General features: G+C 33.8%; 4 protein-coding genes across 7 annotated transcripts; all 4 read right to left on the bottom strand.

Moving 5' to 3' along the window:
- Positions 1-6,729: 6,729 nt before the first annotated feature.
- On the bottom strand, positions 6,730-10,705 carry LOC127251486 (protein NETWORKED 4A-like). 3 transcript variants are annotated; one of them, XM_051275204.1, is made up of 5 exons: positions 10,689-10,705; positions 10,493-10,535; positions 8,854-8,931; positions 8,659-8,764; positions 6,730-8,513 (listed from the first exon to the last, which is right to left on the bottom strand). In XM_051275204.1, coding segments are annotated over exons 1-5 (1,803 nt in total). In that variant the 5' UTR covers positions 10,691-10,705; the 3' UTR covers positions 6,730-6,939. The 3 variants fall into 3 exon arrangements, with proteins under 3 accessions (XP_051131161.1, XP_051131162.1, XP_051131163.1); XM_051275205.1 differs by lacking the exon at positions 10,689-10,705 and having other exon boundaries at positions 8,854-9,055; positions 10,493-10,640; XM_051275206.1 differs by lacking the exon at positions 10,689-10,705 and having other exon boundaries at positions 8,854-8,980; positions 10,493-10,616.
- A 1,174-nt stretch (positions 10,706-11,879) lies between these two features.
- On the bottom strand, positions 11,880-14,956 carry LOC127251487 (ubiquitin-conjugating enzyme E2 28-like). The gene is made up of 5 exons (XM_051275207.1): positions 14,692-14,956; positions 14,493-14,588; positions 13,073-13,200; positions 12,585-12,689; positions 11,880-12,263 (listed from the first exon to the last, which is right to left on the bottom strand). The coding sequence occupies exons 2-5, from the start codon at positions 14,560-14,562 to the stop codon at positions 12,120-12,122; spliced, it is 447 nt and encodes a 148-aa protein (XP_051131164.1). The 5' UTR covers positions 14,563-14,588; positions 14,692-14,956; the 3' UTR covers positions 11,880-12,119.
- An 843-nt stretch (positions 14,957-15,799) lies between these two features.
- Positions 15,800-19,479, bottom strand: LOC127251368 (probable inactive receptor kinase At5g58300). The gene is made up of 3 exons (XM_051275030.1): positions 19,073-19,479; positions 16,675-17,970; positions 15,800-16,609 (listed from the first exon to the last, which is right to left on the bottom strand). The coding sequence occupies exons 1-3, from the start codon at positions 19,080-19,082 to the stop codon at positions 15,972-15,974; spliced, it is 1,944 nt and encodes a 647-aa protein (XP_051130987.1). The 5' UTR covers positions 19,083-19,479; the 3' UTR covers positions 15,800-15,971.
- An 855-nt stretch (positions 19,480-20,334) lies between these two features.
- Positions 20,335-22,768, bottom strand: LOC127252096 (root phototropism protein 2-like). Of its 2 annotated transcripts, XM_051276116.1 has the most exons (6): positions 22,750-22,768; positions 22,600-22,656; positions 22,433-22,502; positions 21,931-22,308; positions 21,053-21,778; positions 20,335-20,977 (listed from the first exon to the last, which is right to left on the bottom strand). In XM_051276116.1, the coding sequence occupies exons 2-6, from the start codon at positions 22,641-22,643 to the stop codon at positions 20,492-20,494; spliced, it is 1,704 nt and encodes a 567-aa protein (XP_051132073.1). In that variant the 5' UTR covers positions 22,644-22,656; positions 22,750-22,768; the 3' UTR covers positions 20,335-20,491. The 2 variants fall into 2 exon arrangements, with proteins under 2 accessions (XP_051132073.1, XP_051132071.1); XM_051276114.1 differs by lacking the exon at positions 22,750-22,768 and having other exon boundaries at positions 22,600-22,743.
- Positions 22,769-24,485: the final 1,717 nt, after the last annotated feature.

Below are 24,485 nucleotides of genomic sequence, written 5' to 3' on the forward strand. Positions count from 1 at the left end.
CTAATCATATAGTATTATGTTTCGGATTAGAAATTTTTTTAAATTAAAATTAAGTTTTATATAAAATAAACAGATACTTATAACATATGTAAGGATTTTTTAAAGTGGGCCTTTTAATTTTTTAATTTTTTTTTTTTACTATATGAAAATATAAACAAACATATTTTGTTAAGTTAAATATAAAATATATAGGTTAAGAATTACCACGAATTTTCCTGTCATTAATTCACAGTTATGTCATATTAATGTTATTAAAAAAAAAAAAAAAGATATATTGTGGATATACACTTTCAAGTTTCAATCAACTACAAATAAATAGCAGGTAAATTACGAAATTGCCCTAGACCAAACCCAATCGAACCAATTAAGAAATAAAAATTATTCATTACTATACCTAAATAAATTGCATCAAAATTGCGTCGTACTGCATGTAATAATTCGATTTTTTTGTTTAAAATAAAAAGGAAATATCCGTAATTATCCATAAGAATTCGAAACGGCACGGCGGTTGCACCAAAGGTTATCGGAAAAGTAAATATATACACTATTATTTTTATATTATTATAATAAAAAAAAAAGAAAGAACTTACGAAGTAACCACGGGAATAATTAAAAAGTCGTAGCGGTTACTGATTTTTTCAAACAATATTGCTCAAATCTTCAATAAATACTGTTCACTTTTTCGGTTGGTCCATTTATTTAAAAGAACTAAATTTATATATTCTTTAAAATTTTAAAGAATAATCAATTATTTTAATTTTAATACGATAATTATTTTAATTAATATATTATTTTTTGTGAACATAATATCCTGAACGGAGGGAATATTTTTTACAGAACTATTATTTATACTTAAAATTGATATTATCTGGGCATTCATCTATATTTTTTTTGAAAAAATAAACATGATGCTAATTTTATAAAATTATAAATATAATGACTCTTTTGTACACAAATACACTCTTATTTGAATCGAAGATCATATATTAAAATACATATTTTATGTATTTTAATAAATTAAAAAAATCAATTGATTGAATTTTTTATTAATTAAAATATTTGCAATATTAATGCAAAATAATTCAAATATAAATTAATACTATTAACATAAAATAATATATATTTTAAATAAATAACTAAAATTTCTGATTTCAATTAATTTAAAATATTTTACATATTTAAAAAATAACAAATCAAACTAAAGCAAATCAAATATATTATAATTATTAATATAAAATTTTAAATATAATCATATAAATATGTAAATATATTTGATTTAATCTAATTAATAAAAAAAATATATATATATATAATATATTTATTATTTATATTTAAACTAAATTTATTCAATTAATCAAAAATTCGATTAAGCAATTCAACCGTTGGGATTGGGATTTAACATCCACCCCAGCACCTTCTATTTAACCGCGTTTTAGAGTACAACGGTGTTTACATTTCTACGCCACGTGGCATGTGGGACCCAGCTGACGGCCACGAAGTTAACGGAGTTAGATGACGGAAGAGCTTTGGCGGATGGTGTGGTAGGTGAGCGGTGTTTGGTAGCCAACTACTTTTTGTTTCTTATTAATTTTTTATTTAAAAAATACATACTAAATATGAAACTTAAATTATAGTACTTTGTTACAAGTGATTTGTTTGGTCATTTTATCTTGACATTTTTTTTTTTAGATTTTCAATATATATTCTAAATTTTCATAAAAACTAATATTTAATATAACATAATATTTTTTATATTATCCATACAATATCATATATTTCAAATAAAAAAATTCAAATTAAAATACTAAATAATTATTTTTTTATAATTCATCAAAGTGCTACAATACATGACACAATGACATGTACCATATGATAGAACAAGTAACATACGACATTACAATAAATAAAATATAATTTATATTAATATAATTCAAATATATTATCTAATAATTATTCACACAACACATATTATTATTATTATTATTATTAGCACACAAAATATATCTATATAGCACACTTAAATATGATCCACAATACATAATTTGAATTAATATAATATATTATTAAAAACTGTAATTATTTTTGTTAATATATTATTAGTTATTTCTTAATTATATTTATGCTAAATTTTTACATTTCCTCTAACTAGGATACCATATCGGGAACAAAAAGGGTATATATTTTAAAATTAAAGGACATGTCATTAGGTGGTTATTATGTGAAATTTATAAATCTAACATAGTATTGAAGGAACAATATATATAAACAACACACGATATATCGACGGACAAAATATAAATTTAATAAACATAATATTATGTAACATATAAATTGATAACATATAATGTAATACTAGACCGTGTTTATTACAATTGATTTTTTAACACAAAAATTAACACCAATAAGCATTGTAAGTAATGTATGTATTTGTTTTAAATTGGCCCAAAATGTAATTTTTTATTTTATTTTATTTTATAATAGATTAAAAAAATAATATTATATTTGTAATTAAATTTGTACGAGATAGGAAATTTTAAAATACTATTGAATAGAATGGCTTTAATCTGTACAGTGTGTGATTATATTTTAGTAAATTAAAATAAAAATAAAAATAAAAATAATTTAATAATTAAATAAGAACTATGTAGCTGGTAAATAAAAATAAATTATTTAAATAAGACAAATCTAGAAGATAGATATATAAGCCGAGACATGTTGGAGGAATGAAATATTTTAATAGTAGCTATAGTTACTTTTTGATATGTAAAATATTATAATAATTGATCTAATGTAAAATATTAATATAAATAAAATACGATTTTAAGAATATTTATAATATACTACTCCCTCCGTCCCATGTAATATGAGTGTATTACCGTAGACATGTGAATTTAGGTAAAGTATAATTAGTAAATAATTAAAAGTGTATTAGTAAAAATAACTATTATTTAGTAAAAATAATTATAGATTAAGATTAAGATAAGTAAATAGTTTAATTAAAATTAAAAAATTAAAAAATTTAAAATTTAAAATGCGATTAAAATGCATAATTATATTTTAAAAAATATAAAAGATAAGTTACGTGAAACAGACAAAAATAGAAAATAGAAAGTACAATAGAACACATATTTATTAAAAGTAGAAAAAAAAATAAATATTTTGAATATAAACGATGGAAGATAAGTCGATAATAATGATGGTGCGGATAGTGGGAGGGAGTTGGTAGAAGAGTACAAGTAGGCACGGTTATGACACGTAGAAGCCACAACAAGTGTCCACGTCACAGGGACTAATATGCAAATTAGTTTCACGGTCTCAATCGACGTTCCACATGAAACCAACTAATCATCTTAATATTTACTAATATATATTTTTTGTCCTCAACTCAATGAATTTTATTGTTCGGTAAAAATATATAAAATTATTTTGATAAATTTTCTTTTACAAGTTAAAAAAAATAAATAAATATTTTTTAAAACAATGATACTTTGATTAAAACATACAAAAATAATTAAACATATAAATATTGAAATAAGATAAAGAAAATATTAATGATAGTGTGATGAATTCAATTCTATTATTTATATATAGAATTAATTGTTGCGAGAGTGACTCCAAATTATACCTCCGGCACCTACAAATAGACATATTTGATTTAGATATGAGTTTCAATATGTTGTGTATTTATTTTTTATTTTTTAAATAGTAAAAAAATATTTTTAAAAGGTAAATATATATATAATATAAAATATAGAGTTTTATTTTTATTTATTTTTATTATTTTTTTAAAAATTCAAGTGCCAAAGAGATATCTAACCACTGAATTTTAAAAAATTTGACCTATTATAATATAGAGTTTATACTAGAGAGGATTATGAAAACAAAAGGTTGACATGAAAACATTCGATTAATTCAAACCTTCTTAGGGTTTGCTTGTTTTTATTTATTTATTTATTTTTATTTTATTTTTTATGTCAAACACACTTGTACTTCCTCCGTCTTAAAAGTATAGTATTCTTGGGTTGGACACGAAATTTAAAGAATATTGATATTATATTGGTAATTAGTAAAAAGTACATTTTTATCATTATGAGTATATATATTAGTGTAAAAAAAATGGCAATTGTGTAATAATAATGAAAAGAGTATGTATAGTTTTATGGTGATATGATTATTGATGGAAATGAAACTATTATTTTAGAACGGACAAAAATGGTAAACAAGACTATTGTATTGAAACGGAGGGAGTACTATTTAACCGCTATAGTTTTTCGACAAAAATAGTTTTCTTCTGAAAAAATATATATTTTTTTTTATTTAAAATATTATGTTTGAAAATTATTTTTGATAAAAAAATATAAATTTTATTTTACATATAATAGTATTTATTTTTATTTAATTTTTTATTATTTTCAAAACCATTCAAAATAATAATTTATTTTAAAAATATATCTAAATAAAAGTAAACCCTCTATTTTCCTATGAAATGTAAAATACCTTATATGTGTTCACTACTGCTGCGGATTCGTTGTTGATGCAATCAAAATTTAATCGAATCAACATATTATATAAAAATAATTAACATATATTATATACTATTATAATATAATTACAGTTATGATACAATATATGTTAATATAATATTTTATAACACAGTATATAATATGTTATGTAAAAAAAATATATTGATAATCTTTATATGATATGTATCAAATTAACACTAAATCCTAATCGCGTTTGTTTACTATGGAGTATAGAGGATCATATTGGCATAGTTACCTTCAACTATTAAGGTCACAATTATTTATAAATCCTTAATTACCGTGTATGTTACACTGTAAACACAGTATTTTAGGAGAGGTAATTAGTAGATAATTAAGAATGTATTAGTGAAAATAACTATCCGATAATATAAATAATTATAAATTAAGATTAAGATAACTAATTAGTTTAATTAAAATTTTAAAAAAATAAAATTAAAAAGTTTAAAATGAAATTAAAGTGTGTAATCATTTTTCAAAAAAGAAAAGTGATATAACACGTGAAACGGACAAAAACGGCAACGTGGACCTAATATGCGAAACAGAGGGAATACTTTATTATATCCGCACTAAATTATTATTATTACTTTTGTTTTTTTTAGAAAAAGTAAATAACTATATTTGTCCGTGTCATCAATATTGTTTTATACTGTCTCCGTCTCTCGTTATAAAAAAAAAAAAAAAAAAAAAAAAAGAAAAAGAAAAAAAGTTTTAATTTTTGTTATGACTCCATCACCGTTCAATTAATTAACAGATACAAATACAGCTGTGTTGATTGTAACGGGTCGGGTCGATCCAGCCTCAGAATAGAATCACGTTACTGTCTGTATGTCTGTCTGTCTCTGTACAAACTAAACACAGATTGTATGCTAAATCTGAAATTGGCTGAACTGAACAGATTGCATATATAAATATGGGCTCCAGTGGTCCGGCCCATACTCATCAGTATATAAATAATAAATGTATTTAATTATTATACATGTATATTAATGATTTTTAAATTTATTATAAATTAAATTATATTCCTTGTTCCAAACATCTTGCAATAAATTTTTCTTTTTTCCTAAAGTTACTAATATTTCTAAATTTAGAAATAATTAATTATATATATATATTAATATACATTTCAATTTATTCTATTGCATCACTTAATCTCCAAATTATAGTATTTAATACTCCCCACCTAAATTTCCGTGCTGAACACAAAATGTTGCACAGTGTTTGGAACTGAGGAAGTATTAGTAATATATAAATATATTTTCTAATTTTTTATACTCTCTTTGTCCCATAATAATTATTACAATATGTGGTTTTATTTTAGTTCAATCTTATATTAGTTGATATGATTCTATTTTTAATAAATTATATTAATTTAAAATAACTTTAATAAATATAATTCAATATAATTAATTTTATAACATATAATATGTATTATTAATCATATAGAATTAATTCAATTTTATTTTTATTTATTTATTTATTTTTAATAAATAAATTTTTATATTTATATTTAAATTTATTTTTTATAAATTTAATTTATATTAAATACTGTATCACTAATAAATTATACACTAAGGGTGTGTTTGTTTGAAGGATTTTGGAGGATTTCCACTATTCATCCAAATTTTTTTCCCCAAAAACATCAAATCAAACACCTATTTTTCATTTTCTATATTATACTAAAAAATAATTTTACATTCAAAACATCACATCAACACCTATTTATATCACATCATACAACTATTCAAATTCAAAATTTTTACTATTCAAATCCCAATCCAAAATCCAAACCTCCAAACAAACACACCCTAATTGTGAAGACGTCAATATTATTCATTTTTTTAAAAAATATCATAGTATTAATATATATATATATATATACACACATATCAAATCAAATTCTATGTACTTGTTTTATAGATCATTCGGCATCAGCTTTACGCACACGTAATGTAACCATATTCCCTCAACAATTCAGTTGTGAGCGACCAAACGGACAAGGTGCTAGAAAACTCGAACCATCGGAATACATACACGTCATAGTATATACATATACACGTATTTCGTTTACAAACTCTAGAATGTATTCATTTTCAGCTGAATTGAGTAAAAATTTTAAATTTTTTATTTAATAATATTTTACTATATTATATTAATAAGAAAAACTATATCCAAATTTTCTTAGAAATTGAAACGAAAGACAACCCTGTTTATTAGTAACTCGTTCAAATTTTACAAATGTGGTCTGGTCTTGTCTGGTCCATATTTGAACATCATCAAAAGTATACAAACATACAAAAAAACACCACACACATTATTAATCAGTAAGTACAACATCAACAACAACAACAAGAAGAAGCCGTACTACAATGTCCAAATCACACAAGCACACATCTTCTTACCTCGCCGTTGCTGCCATCGGTGGTTTATGCGCAAAGAGGGCTAGTCGAAGCTGATGATACTCGCCGCGGTAATACTCCGCGCAGAACGACAGTTGTCTGATCGCTTCCCGTTTCCCCTCAGCCGCTTCGAGAATTAATTCTTGTTTCCTCTCCACCTCCGTCTCGAGTTCTCCGACTCTCGACCTCAGCTCGTCTCCCGATTTACGCGCCCCCTCGACTTCATCGCTCATCTCCGCAATTCGCTCGTCTTTCGAATTCATCTCCGCGCCGAGCACGGCGATCTTACTCTCTAGACCGTCTTTGACAGCAATCAGTTCTTCAACCCTTTGATTTAACTCGTCGATCATTTCGTCGCGCTCGAATACGTCGGCCATCAACCGCTCGATTCTCCCTCCGAGCGCAGCCTCCATCTCATCCTTCGCAGCTCGGGTTCGGCGAGCTTCTTCTTCCAACGATTGGGATCGAAGATCCAATTCTTTTATATGATCCTCCAAATACGCTCTCTCCTTCGCCATTCTCGTCATTTCAGCCTGAAGTCGCCCGTTTTCTTCGGATAAACTCTTGTTTGCATTCGACATCGCTTCTCTCAGCCCCCGGATTTCTTGGTCTCGGTCTGCCAGATTGGATTTGTACCGAGCAATACGATCTTGCAGCTTCGCCGCATCCCGTTTCTCTCGATCGATTTTGTTTTTCCACACAGAAACCTCCTTTTGCGCAGACTTGAGCTGTTCTTGAAGATTATGCACCAAGTTAGCCTTACTCGTAAGCTCCTGCCGTAAATTCATGACTTCTTTTTTAAGATCGGCGATCTGATCCGGCTCTAATCCAAAACTGTTGGAATGATTCTCCTCAACGGCGCCTTCGGAAGAGATATTAATGGAATCTCCCACAGATTTATACTTTTGGAGCTCTATCGTCAACTGCACGATCTCTTCTTCGGATCGTTGGATCTTTTCTCTCGCAGTGCACAGCTCCGACTCGTACGCCGCAATCTTGGAATCAACTTCGGTGTTTTCGCTGCTCGATTTTTTAAGTCCTTCGGAGATCTCATTTTGTTGCCTTCGGAATTTCTCTTTCACGTCCCGAAGCTCTCCTTCGAGCTCAATGACCCGACCGCGCAACCCATTCTCGTCGCCACCGTTGCTCCGTGTGCTCGAGTAATTGTTCACAGACGAGTCGTCTGATTCCGAATCCGAGTCCAATGTGGTCGATGTATCGTCCCCTTCTTTACTATTTAAATCAGACCCGCTTCCTCCGCTTCCGAGAAAAAACTCGAACCCAGCTGCACGAGGCCCTGACTTGCTACGGCTCGATGGGGTCGTCCAAGGAGGTTCGGAACCAGCATCGGATATTCCGGAGCCCTGAGATTGGAGATCTGACGGAATGTTTTTCCTAAGCTCTCCGGTAACATGACCGTACCGCTCGGCCAATGCTCGATACATCCGATGGAACTCCTCCACAAGACTGAGCAACTCGGGCCTTTTCTTAAAGTACAACTCAGCCTTTTTGGCGAAGGAATCCGCATCCTCTTCTATGAGTTTTACCATTTTCTTTACATTCTGATCCATATCTGAAATTTGATTGTTATTTCCCCGTCAATTGTATAAAGTACTGATCAATTTATAATATATGAATATATTCAGCAAAGGAACATATATATATATATCCAAACTGTATGCTACGATCGATGAGCAAAATAAAGCAAAATACATCACCTTCGAGATTTTCTTGAAGCCACTTTGAGCTTTTGGAGCTAATATGACTATCCCACCAAGACAAGTGAGATTTCTTCAGTTCCATTTTCATTCTACTCGGCTTCACCTAAACACAGTTTTGACTTAGATAATGTATCTGAGAATCGATTTTAAACAAAACTTGGAATAGCAATAGAGTAGAGTTAGGTTTCTTACATTGCCGGATGCCATTATTAAAAAATTGATGCCTCCGCACAACTTGGATGAAGCACGAGAAGATGATCCCCCTGGCGGCTGAGGATGGTATGGATATTAGAACAACTTCATATCGTTGTAAAACTAGCTACAGATAAATCCGACAAAATATGTCACAGAATCAAAATATATATTGAACAGACCGCCTTCTTCACATTAAAACCTGCAATTAAAAGTTTGTGACACATAATCATATTGATAGGCAAAGGTCAATAAATTAATCTGCCGGCCAACAATTCAAGAAAATAAAAGAAACAATCAATCGGCCCCTACCTAAGATTATCCTCAACATTAGAGCAATAAACTGTGTTGACTGGTACAATAATTATGAATCACATGACTGAAAATTAGAGTTAACTGTTTCTAAAACAACAAAAATTCAAATTTAATCGAACTTTTTATATAGAGCTATTTTCCTTTATGCATGCAAACTGACTTAAGAGCTCGTTTCAATTTGATCTGTAAAACTAAGTAAAGTACATATATTGAACCCAAGCTACTCGACTTCGAGCGAATCCGAGTTACAAAAAGCATCACTGATTCAGAAAATGAACCAAACTCAAGAACACATGGTTTGAGAAAAAATTTTCACTAATCATAATAGAATTTTGTTCGACTCCATTTGACCCAATCGCACTTCAGTTGCTACTTACAAAATCAAAATTGTTTTTAAGTATAACAACTAATTTTAGAAAGGAGAGTTGTTGTCACTTATGTACTCTCAATATAAAACTTAGTAAATTTAGCAACAGCAATACATATATATATATATATATAGATAGATATAGATTGTGTGTGCATACACAACAAAACACAGCTATACATTCACGCGGCCATGTTCTTCACATCACACACACTTGATTGACTTCATAATTATTGTTCTTAATAATAATAATAATTTAATTTATATTTAGACAGTTGTTACTTTCCTTTAATCAACACCCATTTCTCCAAAAAAAGAGGGGGGGGGGGGGGGGGGGGGAGGGGGGAAAGAGTAACCAAATACACAAATTGCTGCGAAAAGATCCTGCAAGAAATCAGCGGCCCATTAAAAATTTCCAGGAAATCAAAAAAGGACAATTAAAACCACACCTTTAATTCAAATTGCTCAACAAAAGTGCTTATAATGAATTATTTTACAGGAAAATGAGAAGATGCAACTACCACAAGGATGAATAGACTAAATCCATACTAAACATGTGATTGTAATTCAGTATAATAAAATAAGTTGAAGTATTTCCGAAGCCTAAGTATTGACATATCACCGATTAATCTATTCATGAACAGATTATTACTGTTAAAAATAAAAACGAAATCAGAGAAATCGACAATCAAGGGTTTCTGAGATTTAACGAAAATGAAATCGAAACACACAGTCGGCAACAAACCTCAGATCAGGAGCAAAATAGACTAGGCATATAATCGAACAGATGGTGGGCAATCACAAACAAACAAAAAAAACCCGACGCGTCTGGTAAATGAATCAATCAATCAATCGAATCATTACAATCCAGAAATGGCCACAAACAGCGCGATGAAGAGAACGGTTAGGATATTTTGCCAAAAATAAAACTGGGGAAAGGACTAGAGAGGGACTAACCTTTAATTGTATCTCTCCCAAATCCAAAAGGAGTCGACAAAGCCTGCGGAAAACAACAAAAATAATGAAGCCTCCGGCAAGAGAGACAGAAAATGGATGTGAATCTAAGTAGGAGTGCACTGTATTTGTACGTATAAATGAATCTTGGGGGAGAGAAAGGAAGACAGAAAAGGGTGGGAAACGACGGACAACACACATTATCTGTCTGTATTTTGCGTTCGGTTTTTAAGGGAGTCCTGGAGTTGAAGGTCCTTAAAGATCGAGCCGTTTACTTTTGCGGGGCCCTGGGGGTAATCAACGGTGGATGATGCCTATGGAGTTGAAGGCCCAAGCCGCCCGATTGTCCGGGAATTGGTCATTCTAGTCAAAATAGTTTTAAATTTTTTGTTGATTATTTTGACATTTGTTAATTACGAAAAGACGGCAAAATTAATTTTCTTTTCTTAAATAAATGCGAAATTTTGTGTTTTTGGTTTCGTTAAGACTAATTCATTTATTCTTTTAGTTATTAACTCATTATACAATTATATATATCATAATTGTCAAAGTTTGATATATGACATTTAATATAGAAACAAGATATAGTATTATTAATTTTTTCAACATAAGCTCCTTTGAATTAAGTAAAATATCTTGAATAAAATTCATTTCCTGTAAATATTTCAGTCGAATATAATATGGTGTTATTATGACGATATTTAGGATACAATATTTTATATAATGTTTTCGTAGTCTATATACAAATTATATACTCCCTCTTGTTGAAGTTGACACGAAAATTAAAGAATAATAGTATTTAATTAAAAATTGGTATAAAATATAATATATTCGAAGAATTTTAAAAAATAAATTAGAATAATAATTATAATTAATTTAGAAAAATATGAATAATTTTGTTATAAAATAAAACCACAGTTAACAAATAAAAAAACAGACAACTGTTTTGAAATAAACGATAAAGAGTATATATAATTAAATTAGATTGACGTGTGACGAGGTTAATTGTTGCATGTAGTCGTGGCGGTGACTGACTGCCACCTCGCATGTACGCTTTCGCAATTAATTATTTAATAATTATTTAGGCCAACCAAAGTCGGTGATCACGACCATTCGTAAATATTTTCTTATAGTAATTAAAATTATATACGAATATTATGAATATTGCTAAAGAAAATTTCAAATATGCCGTGCAGGCTGAGGCCGATAAAAAGAAGGAAAAACTAAAATAAGACTATGCAGCAATAAACAATAAAAACATATATCCCATCTACAGATATAGAAATCAGTTTTTATATTTTCCATTCAAAACATTACGTAAAGAAAAAAATACAAACGATCAAAATAAATTCGAGCATGGCTAAATGAATTCAGAAGAGTTGAGGATTAGTTTGAGCAGACAACAACAAAGTATTCATCTAAATTTGCAAAGGGTAGAGAATAGCCAAGATATCTGAAAACATTACATCGAATACAGACTTTCATTTCCTTGATTTGCAGAAATGATCCAAATTGATGATATTCACAAATTGAGATAATATGTTGGTACTCTTTTTTCCCCTCCAAAGCAGAAACTAAAACAACATTAGCATTGATAAGGTTTTAGGACATGCCTGACACTGAATAACTATCATCCCATGGCATACTTCTGCGTCCAGCCACGGGCGGTGGACTCGTATTTGGCCCGATCCGTCTTGTACATATGAGCGATTTCAGGCACCAGAGGATCGTCGGGGTTTGGATCAGTTAACAATGAGCAGATGGACAATAGGACCTGATCCACATCAAATACCAATCATGTAAGTTATGAAATCTTGAAGATATCAAAGATGCACTCACGATCAGAGACCCTTGGAACAGTAAATTCCGAAATCTTGAAAAACAGCAAGATAATATCTACTAAATTCCGAAATCTTGAAATAAATGCAGACATTTTATAAGATCACCTATGTTTCTGACTAGCTGAGAATTTGTTAGTGTTATCTTCATTTACCAACACATAAACGTACCAGACTTTAAGAGCTATTCATACCTTGAAAATTATCCCAAAAATGCCTATAAAAGCCGTATCTGAAAAGCAAGAAATTATGGGTACCTTTGATATGGTCAAGGCAGGACTCCACTGATCTTTCAGGATGTCGAGGCAAATGCTTCCATTGCTGTTGATGTTTGGGTGAAACACCTTCGTCCGAAAAGCAACCTGTTACAATTAGTGTATTTATGTCATTCATTGGACCACATATAAAGCTCCATAGTTCATTTTTTTACGAGTTTTCATTTTCAGATAGCCTTATGGTAGTGAGATCTAAAAAATAGTATAATTAAAAGAAAAAAAGAGCAACCATGGTATTTCATGCTCAAAATGAAAACCAGGTGATTTCAAGGTAATAAACATTAGCTTCAAAATTGTGACCACTGATGTGAGTAGTCATTAAAGGATCCAACAGCAATAGTGACTTTGTGTTTGTGTGTGTTTCCCCAGAAATAGAAACAAACAATCTTTAGAGCATTCTTTCGTATATAGCAACAAATGTTCGGTTGATTGATGTAATGAAAGATTTCCTAAACAAATAAAAGTCGTACCTTAGGAGGCTTAAAGGGATAATCAGGAGGGAAGTGAATTGAAACTAAAAATACACCTCCAGAATAAGGGCTATCTGAAGGCCCCATGATTGTTGCTTGCCAATGAAATATATCTTCTGCAACAGGACCTACATTTCACAGACGAGATAGATAAAGAACACAAAATAACCTCATGATGAGAAAGGATATACCCTACCCACAAAAATTCAGCCAAACTTGCACATCAAGTGTGTAGAACATACAAATATTTCAAGGCTTTGATTCAAAAATCATAAACATTTCCGAATTCTTGGTACAATACTAGAATACCATTACAAGTGGTCAACACACAGAGTTGAAACACTCGATTATAAAAAATAGCATATTCAAATTAATTATGTGCTTAATAGTGTATACCTTATATCCATCATCCTATCGAAACAAATATATAAAAATCATAACGGAACGGTCATTTACATCATCTAACATATACATATACATATAGAAATCACAAGGTTCCTGCTAATTTATACAGCATCCTGTGATCCAATGTATGTAAAAAATACATAATCCAGCATTAAGTCTTGCCAATCAACATCAGCACGAATTCTGAGCTATAAACACCCTATGATGCATTTCAGGAGTAGAGACAATAAATCAGACAAATCAACTAGTTCTGTTCATTTTGCTTTCCGATCCAATAAGCCTTGAACCAATTGCATCAAAACAAATCCAGAATTTTGGGACAGGGCCATGATCCACATCACTGAATTCGGAATTCAGTAATCACAAGAAGGATTTAATACCAGATTTTAGGAACACAAATCAATGAAAGACTTCTTGATCCACGAGGGATAACATTTTATAAAAGAGATGCCTAGATTTCTTGAACAATTTAATATGCAGTTGTGCAAAGGATCACACTCAGAAAAACACCCTGGAAATTTGCTGAAAATGAGCAAACACCTATTGTTCTTCCGACCAAATATTGACAAAAGTGTTCTCAATCCTTTCTGTTAGATCTAAACTATTGACATATAACAATCAAAGATTAAATCATAAATCTGAGACCTAACTACATGAGATGAGATTAGGATAGCATCACATCAACCTACACTCAATACCATCAGTCAATCCATCCATTCATACATATTCCCATTCAAGCAAAATCAGGAAATTAGCACATCAGATCTGGTAGTCATCGCTCATCGTCAGCTGTTCTAAAGTGTTCCTACAACAAGCAATTCCCCCTTCCATCATGGACACCAATAATCACAGACAGGCACACAATCTAAACCAAGCAACCATATGCAATTCCAATTTCCAAAAGAACATAATAAAACAGTACTGGTTTTCTTACACAGACAGTAACATCACAGCCATCAGCGTAATTGACAATTCACAAATAACTATTGACTCAATCTAAACCCAAATCACATACCGGCGCTGCAAGACGTCGGAGGGTCCTTCTGCAAATCCTTCAGCTCCTTCAGTATCCTCTTCGACGCCATTGAAATGGGAACTCTCTCACCTTCAACTTCAAAGTCCAAAGTCCACAAACAATTAAGAAATAAGGAAAGTAAAACTAACAAAACCCAACAGCAATAGAAGCACAATTGCAGCCACAAACAAGCGCTTACCTCGTCCAAAGAAACGGATAATTGCAGTCCGGACAATGACAAAAGAGCGGTGAGGGGAAATATCTTTTTATACACGCATAGTGGGTAGTGGGTCGGATTAAATCAAATACTACAAGGATGCAATCAGTGGTAACGGCGTTCTAGAACATTCAGCGTGGGGTTAGGGATAAAACAAAGAATTTTGGCGTGCAATCAACGCCATTTCTTCAGCTTTATGCTTTGCCCCAGCTGGAGGCTGGCGGGGGTCCGGCGCCCTTTTGTCCCTTTTGGCCGCGCTTGCCTTTTTACAAGAATTTTCTATATTAGGATTTCTTCTTTCCAAGGAAAAGCAGTATATATACCATTGATGGTGAATAATTTGTGATAAATTTTCAGTCTAAAATACTGAGGTGAGGTGAGGTGAGGTGAGTGATGACTGAATTGGGGCATTCCATGAAGTGGAGAAACAGATTTGAATTGGGCAATTTTCAACTCTCAAAAAGTCTTTTAATTTCGTCATTAATTTTCAACTCTCAAAAAGTCTTTTAATTTCGTCATTAAAAAAAAAACTTATTTATTTGATGTTTTTTTTTAAAAAAATGTTATATATTTAATTTAGTATTATTTTAAAATTTTAATATTATTATAAAACTGAGCTTTATTATCACAAATTTGAACTTATAATTTTTCGCTTTCATCATTTTAAAAGTTATTTATAAAAAATATGTTAAATTTTTTTTAAAACAACAATTTAAATTATACCAGCTAAAAAAATATATTGAGAGATAGAATGTGATTTAACAATATTGTACAATACAATTTTTTTTATGATGTGACAATCCGCAGCCGTTCATTTTTTTTTTTATTTTTTTAATAATATAGAAGTTGAGTCGCTACCAGCTATTCGAAAATGTGCATTAAGTAAACTTCTGACCGAATCTAGTACCCTGTAAACTAAATTGGACAAGAAAAGAACACTTTTTTATTTTGAGGACGTGCTTCATTCATTCATGCACTCTCAATAACATAAGAATAGGGTAGGATAAGCTCTATGTTGAATCAAACAAGGCTATTGACCGTGAGGTCCAACATTTTCTGCGATTTGTCTGCTGCACATAGTTACGTGTGATTTGCTTTGTAAAATCTAGTTTGCATATTATTAGATACGATTGAGCATTTACCTACAAAGCATCCGATAAATAGCGACTGCCAGTTCCATAATTAAACAAAAAAAAAAAAAAATCGAAGTTAACGAACAAATTAAAACGAATGGAATTAAATCAAATCAAATCAGAATGAAATCAAGGGGTTCGCCCATTCAAATCTTTGGACCTATTATCGTCGGAGGATTGCCGAGTCTCCGAGCTGGACGCCCGAACCTCCTCGATCATCCGAACCACTTCATCCATGGACGGCCGAGCATCAGCCACCTTGGCGACGCAAGCCATCGCAATTTGCAGCATCTGCACCATCTCCTCCTCGATGTTTTCGAACCTCATCAGCTCCACATCAAACACCTCCGACGTCCACTCCTCCCGGACCACCGACTGCACCCATCTTGGGAGGTCGACAACGTCGTCCTGGCTCGGTGACTGGGCCGGCTGTTTCCCCGTCAGCATCTCCAGCAGCATAACCCCAAAGCTGTACACGTCCGATTTCTGCGTGTGTTTCTGCATTTCGATAGTCTCCGGAGCACAGTACCCGGTGTTACGCGATGACAACGAGGCTGGATGGTTCATCAGTGGCGCCAATCCAAAGTCGGACATGCACCCGTAAAGATCTTGATTCAAGAGAACGTTCGATGATTTAATGTTCCCGTGAACGAACTTCGCGCCCCCGACTGTGTGCAAATACGCGACCCCCCTCGCCGCGCCGAGCGATATTTTGACCCTCGTTTCCCAAGCTGGCGACGACGTCCTTCCGGAAACGATCTTGTTTCCTATGCATTCGATACAATCAGAAAATGTTCGATAAAAATTAAGGTGAAATAGTATATATCGATACCATGCAAGAGGCTTGCGAAGCTGCCAGCCGGGTAGTGATCGTAGACGAGGAGCTTTTCGTCTTTGGAATAGTAATACGCCCGGAGAGGGACGATGTTCGGATGCTGCCCGACTCGACCGATGATTTCCATCTGTTGTTCGAAGTCTTTCTTCCCGACTATCACTTCCTTCAGCCTCTTCACAACCACTGTCGTCGACTCCTCGAGAACAGCCTTGTACGCCGTCCCGAAGCTGCCCTTCCCGAGCACTTCTGCCGATGCGCGTAGTAGATCCTCGAGGTCGAAGTTGTACGAACAGCCTTCGAAGAAGACTAACTTGTTCTTGTCCGGTTCTTGCAAGCCGCTTCCGAACTCTTCCTGCGGCTTGTCGCTCCTCCTCGCGGCGCCACCAGATGACTTCACTTTCGGCACAGCCGTATTGTCATCGCGCTGTTTCTTAACGCAACATAGAAGTAGTATCGCGACGAGGAAGATCAGAGCAAGCCCTCCGACTGCAATGGCGATTATAACGCCCACCGGAAGTTTCTTCGAGCTTTTTCTCGACAGATTTGGTGACGGCGAAGGAGGAGGAACACGAGAGCAAGGATCCAATGGCGCGCCGCATAAAGAGTTTCCGGAAAATGAAGATCTCGGGAAGCCCCGCAACGAAGGCGGGATACTACCGTCGAGACGGTTGTTGCTCACATCGAATCGCCGGAGAGGCGACGAGCTCAGATCGGGAATACTCCCGGAAAGAGAATTGTTCCGAAGGCTCAATGCGGTGAGTCTCGACAGCTTCTGAAACTCCGGCGGAATGTTCCCGGCGAGAGTGTTAAACGAGAGATTCAAAACAACGAGTTGAGGAGAAAACCCGGAGCTCGGGATATCGCCGGAAAAGGCGTTGTTTTGGAGGAAGAGGTGAGTGAGGGATGGGAGCGAAAGAACTTCAGCCGGCAAGCTTCCGTTGAGTCGATTGGATCGAAGGCTGAGAATCCTCAGGCTGCCTAACTTTCCGATCGTATTGTTAGGGATCGAACCAATTAGCCCGACTGCCGGTAGACGGAGAGCGATCACACTTGTGCCATCTGCATTGCAACGAATCCCCACCCACGACGCACACACGGAGGACGACTGATTCCAGTTGAGCTTCCGGCCATGGGGTACGGCAGCTGAGAAAGCTAGAAGGGATCGAACGTCCGAGGCCAAGTCTGCGTAGGCGAGAGGCAGAAGGCAGACAACGACGAGCAGCGTCATTACACGATGGAAGCAATGTTTCGCGAGAAATTTTACGTAGGAAGCATGAATTCTGTGGGATTCTCCTGAGGAGGGATAGCAAACATAAAATCAATCACAAAAGTGAAGGAAGAATCTTTGTAGTAAAAATCGAGTCTTTATCGAACAACAGAAGATTATTATCGAAAGAAAATCGAAAGAAGAAGAGCAATTTCACGCCAAAGTCACAATCTTGATGATCAAACTATTGATGGCAATGTTCTTTCCTAGCCAAGAAGTTCACAGCACGCCTCGACAAAGAATTAAACGAAAGCTCGAGATGTTTTCATCATAAAAGCGCGAATCATAATCATCGTCCATACAATTTACATCATTACTCAAATAACTTTTGTATCACAAAAAAAAAGAAAAAAAAAAAGCATAATCGGTTTAAAGAGTCCGGAAACAGCTGAAAAAAGAAATGAGAAAAAAAGGGCCCTTGTAGGCAAAAGCAAAGGTGTGCCATTTATAACAATCTTGAAGCTCACTAGAGTGATCAAATTCCAACAAGCTTATGTTGGGAAACAAATTGCGAATACTATGCTTGATCTCATGAAAAAAGAGCAGATCGATCCTTTTCTAGTCGCACGCGCTACAAATGATTCGATAATGAAATACAATTAGAACAACTAGCTACATTGCAAACAATGACACCGAAGGAATTGCAAGGAAAGGATACATCTTTTAAAATGGCCACTAATCGTATTAATGTAAAGTAGTCGAATAATTTAGCACAACTTTTCATTCAATCGAAAAGATAATCATACCATAAATTAAGCATTCTTTGATTAAATGAGTGTAACTTTCAAAGATAACATAATTTGCCACTCTCCATACTTAAAAAGCCTAAACAGTGACTAGAACTTTTAACACTTTATAGCTTAAATTATTCGAGGGGACCAAAAACAAAATGGATTAAACCAAGTTAAGGGGTTGAAGCTGGAAAAGAATCCAAGAAGCTTTTTAATGAGGATCATCTAAGCTTGAGTCAAAAATGTGCTTTTGCAATCAAATGCAGCCAACAATTAGAGTCATTCTAAACATGTAACATCTCTAACATTCAACAATCAGATCTTCAAGAAAACCTATACGTATATATACTATGAACAAGACATTGTAATAAAGAGTAAAAGGGTCTGTGGATAATACCTTGAGGCATTCCGGGGAATGCCAGAAAAGAGAAATTCCGAGCAGGGATTAATGAGAATGCCCAAAACGAGAGTCAAAAGTCGATTTTGTTTGGAATGGAGAGGTTCCAAGAAACCCTATTCAAAACGCAGAAGAGACAGCAGCAGCATTGGCAGAAGCCATTTTAGTCAAGAATTCACACCGCAAATGGGAATGGAATGCAGAGATCCAAGAAATCAAAATCATGAACCACTTTAATCTCTGCTGCAGCTTTCATTTCTTCGATGAATGTGCTGGAAAAGGGCATAAAGGAAGAAGGAGAATAGGCCAGCTCCGGCGTGGGGGTCGGGTTGCGGGGTGGGTGCAAATACAAGTTAAGTCCGATTCACTCAACAGCTGAGAGAGAGAGAGAGAGACGACGAGGAGTGAGAGAGGGCTTTTTTCGTGAAAGAGAAATATATGAAACAGAGCAGGGCCTGTGGGTTTTGAGGATGCAATTCTTGGGAGATCCTGAGAGCTCCCACAATTGAAAAATCTATACCGTCCATTGATGGAATCCTCCACATATCAAGGGTTATAGTGCATTCGGGAGCTGGGCTCCATGGACTCTTGTAATATATAAAAATGGGGAATGTTGCTATCATTACTTGTGACAAATTAAAATCATTAAAGTCCATCGTCTTTAATTCTTTTGGTAATAAATAAAGCAATCTTTGAACACAAATTCAAATTTAGGACACTTAATTAATTATTTACATTTGAAATTTAAGCGTGTGAAGTTTATATGCATCTTTTCAATTAGTAGATTATTAACCTACTAATATCTAAAAGATATTTAATCATCTATCCAAATGAATTTTTATTATTTTAAGTTAAGGGGAAAATTAATGTGAAGGTTCAATCAAGTGGTAGACATTTGAATTATAGGTGCATGCATGTTGTAATTAAAACAATTATGAACCCACATTTAAAAAATAATACCTATTTATATATTCACCAAAATTAATTATAAATAAATGAGAATCGAGTTAGAAAGATATGGTATGTAATGATTAGACAAAGTGTATCATGTGTGTATAATTATTATATTTATTAATGTAAGTGAGACAAATATAATTAATTCTTCATACTTTATAGTATTAATTCGAAGGGATACGAAAATGCGTGATTGCATTGATTAAGAAAACAGTAGAGTTGGTGGGCTTTTATTAACAATTATTAAAAAAAAAAAAAAAAAAAAACTAAAAATGAGAATTGCAATTTAGCCCCTCAACTAACAGAACTAATCAATCAAACACCTTATATTATACATCAACAATGTATACAATGAACTCAATCACAAGCATCAAACAATATACACAAAATCTCCATCAAACCAAAATGTCTAAAAGCAAAGAACAAAAGAGTAATTCGAACAGCGGCCGCAGATTCCCGCATTATTCAAGAAATTGAGAATCTCCGACGGCGAGGCTTGGCCAGCTCCGGCAATCCGTCGTCGAGATTCGACGTATCCTTCGACCCGTGCTTAAATGGGTTCAATTTCCCCAAAGTCTTCGACATCGTCGAGAAGAAAGTGTGCGGCTTCTTGGCGCTACTCGTTGCTTTCGATGACGTCGCTTGAGTTTTTTGTATGTCTTGTATATACATCTTCATCTTTAGAAGCTCCGTCCGCAACGCCTCGTTCTCCTTCACGAGCGACACGTCAGCTTGTAGCTGTTTTCGCGTTGCCATGCCATCCGGCGCCTTGTGATCTTCCCCAGCATTGCTTCTCAGCTTGAGCTGATCGTAATATAGCGCGTGGAGGACAATTTGCACAGGTAGTCGTTTGTTTTGCGAGGCGTGAACCCGAGCTTCGTACGATAGTTTTAGCGGATCCATCACGCTACAAACTTTCTCGCGCTCGATTTCATCTAGATTCGGATGCGCCTAAAATCGTCGCAACATAAGGGATCATCGCGCGCTAAAATTAAATCGAATAAAATGTTACGTAACGACGCTAACCTTCAAGTAGATGTCGATGGCGCGGTAGAGATCGTCGTCGATCTTTCGAGAGGCTTTGGGCACAAGATTCGCGATCCCGTTAAACTTGGCGATGTTGAGATCGGCGTACGTAGCGATCTCGCCGAGATATGCATCGACTGTTTTGGCGACTCTCTGCATTGCCGTCGACGACGCTTCTCGAAAGTCGGCGGTGTTGAACACGGCGACGTTTTTATCCTTCTCGACAAATGCGGAGATTATCCTCCTCACGCTCTCGAGATCAAACAGCCTCTCGCCGTCGTAGGTGAACGACAGGACAAGAAGATCGTCGACGGTGACATGCTCCAAGATGGCCGATATCCGTTTCTCGAGCTCGTTCTTGCAATTGTTCTGCGACTGGAGGAAGATCGCAGTCCTAAGGAGACAACATAGGAAGTTTATCGGGAAGGCCGTCTTCTCGGAAGGTAGTAAGGAAACTATCGATTCGAGAAGCTCCCGTTGTCCTGCTCTGGCCTCGGTTTCTATTACATCGGACGAACTTACGCCATTGCCGGTGTGATCGCGCACGAGGTCGTGCAGCGACCTCTCCGTGTATGTAATGATCGCGCTGGCGATCGTTAGGCCTTTCGCGCCTCTCGATTTCATTGCGGCGATGATCCTTTCGAAGAATTTAATGTTTAGAATCGTTAGCTCCTCTGTCCACCAATTCGGCGGCGATCGGGTCGGGAAATTCGCCTCGACGCAGGCCTAATTGATCGAAAACAGAGCATCGATCCATGATCAATTTTCATTACACAACAACATTAATGATGAATCCTATGAATTGAACATACATGACTGCTAGTTATAGATATGAACATCAATCAAACAACCTTAATTAATCAACATATGTAGAGTACCTTTGCAGTGGTGGTGTCGACGCATCTTTGGACAATGTTGAGATCCTCGGCGAGGGGGAGAAGATTCTGGCAAGATTTAAGGACGAGGAGGGCGCCGGAGAAGGTGGAGAGGGCGACCTGGGAGAGGAAATCCTCGGTCCGGCTGGCGAGGTTGTTGTCGCAAAATTTTTCGGTCATCTGGAGGTACTCGGCGGCGCATCGGAGAGCGGCGACGTTGTGGACGGTGATCTCGAAGTTGACTCCGTAGCAGAACTTGGCGGCCTTTTCGAACATTTCGGGGCCTCCCGGAATGCCCGAAAGGTCGATCCTCGTCAAATCTGTCTCCTTCGAATCCAAGATCAGTTGCCGTATGCGGTTGCTCTTCGCCACCAGCATAAACTGAACACCACAAAATCCACCGACGAAATTAATTAATTATTTGATAATTGTTTGCTTCAGACATGATATTAATGTATTATTGATTTTGAAACCAAATTACCAAGAATCGATCACCATAGCATACCTTGTGGAGGGAGAAGTGAGCTTCCCCAACGGTAACAATGACATCAGCAGGAATTTCTTGGGAGAAAACCCTAAATTCAAAATCAAGCAAGAACAGGCATCAACGAAGACTTGTATGATTATTGTTGAACTATGGAAGAAATAAAAAAATAAAAAATGCATACGTACCATTGGCCTGTTCTTTCCATTGCAAGGGAGTGTCTGGCGGCCATGAAAATGTGGGTTCTGAGCAGAGTTTCAGATTGGGAAGACACCTTTAATTTGAAGGGATTGAAATATTTGTTTGTATGCATAGAGTAGAAGTAGGCACTTACTTACCTTGCAAGTGGATGATCGTTTGTATCACATGCATTGTTTATTTATTTATTTTTATCACTTTTTCATGATTGATTACTATCAATTTGAACTTTCTGAGGTTAGGGTTTCTTCTCTGTAAAAAAAAACATTATTGGTTGACAAACAGTACAGCAGATTATCCCAAATTTGTAAGTGTAGTTTTCAAAGTTTGGATAATTCCATTTATTTGTTCTTAATATTCATGTCACTAAACAACAAATACATGGTTTTAATTTTACCAGTGTTTTTCATCGACCAGAAAATGGTTGCGCAAAAGGGACAGGAATTGGGTCAAATCATGTGGCTGGATGGAAGGACTTTCACTTTCTGCATATTATTATTATTATTTATTAGTAAATTTAATAAATAAAAAAAAAATGCAGAAATATAATTCTGGCAGTGATGAAATGAGTGGCTGGCATGGATTTCCAAGCTTGGCTGCCGGAACGCCACGTCAAACGACTTGATTCACGTAGGCCCCACCTACCCTACGATTTCAGACAGGAATGGTGTGACCACAATGTGGGCCATGGAAGTATCTGAAAGTAACCAATAAGAAGAAGTCACGTGTCAATCCAATCAATTCCCTCCAGTCCCGTGAGAGGAACAGATGCCCAACCACTAACGTGATATGTGCCTTCCCAAACGTTGACCCCAAATCCTTGTTATTTTTTGTCAAAATAAAAAATAAAAAAATAAAAAAAATATCAAATCAAATATATATACATTTTTTCATAAAATATTAAATCAAATATTAATTTTTTATTTTTTTCAAACTTTCAAATTTTCAAAAATCTAAAAAAAAAAAAAAAAAAAAACTTATCTAAACAAATCCTAATTATCCATTTATTTCATTAGAGTATTATCCATCTGTCTTTCTAATTTTTTTAATTTTTTAGCAAAATTTATTTTTGATCTCAGTTCATTACGATATATAGTATATACTCAATTTTAGTCTTACCACCACTAAAATTTTCATCAAAATTGACTCCAATTCATATATATATATTAATTATTTTTTATTCCACCTTCGAATTTATAGTGAAATATGTTGATATATACATAATAGAAACCGAGGTGGCGTGTTAATCCAACAATAATCAAATTATGTTGGAGATGGGTGGACAATGGGTTTAGGCCCACCCACGTTATAAATATATTTAATTGTTTATATATTGATTATTTTATTTATTTATTTTAAATTATATTATATTAAAATATTTTTAATTTTATATTGCATTCGTTCCATTATAATTAAAATTATTATTTTTTATCCGTGAATTTAAAAGTATATGTTTTTTATTATAATGAAAATAATCAAAACGTTCATATAATTTATATTCATATTGTAAAGGAAAAAATTTTAAATTTTTTTAAACATTTTCACTTATTAATAAAATATTATTATTATTTAATTTATTAAACTCAAAAAATAATATTTTGAAATTAAAAGAATATAATTCTTTTATTATTTTATGAAATCATATTTATATTACCTATATTTTATTATTAAATTAATTTAAAATAATTAAATATATTTATGATTAGTGTGGGCCTAAACTCATTAGGCAGCCTCCACTCTCCGGTGTCCGTTCATCTCTATTTTTAATAGAATTTGATTTTGAACACATCACACTAGTGTTTGTATACAAATAATAGTCACTTCTACTGACATGATATATTTATAAATAAAATAACAAATGCCTGACAATATATAT

Source organism: Andrographis paniculata, unplaced genomic scaffold (genome assembly GCF_009805555.1).
Source record: "Andrographis paniculata isolate CXL003 unplaced genomic scaffold, ASM980555v1 Contig45END, whole genome shotgun sequence".
Lineage (NCBI taxonomy): Eukaryota > Viridiplantae > Streptophyta > Magnoliopsida > Lamiales > Acanthaceae > Andrographis > Andrographis paniculata.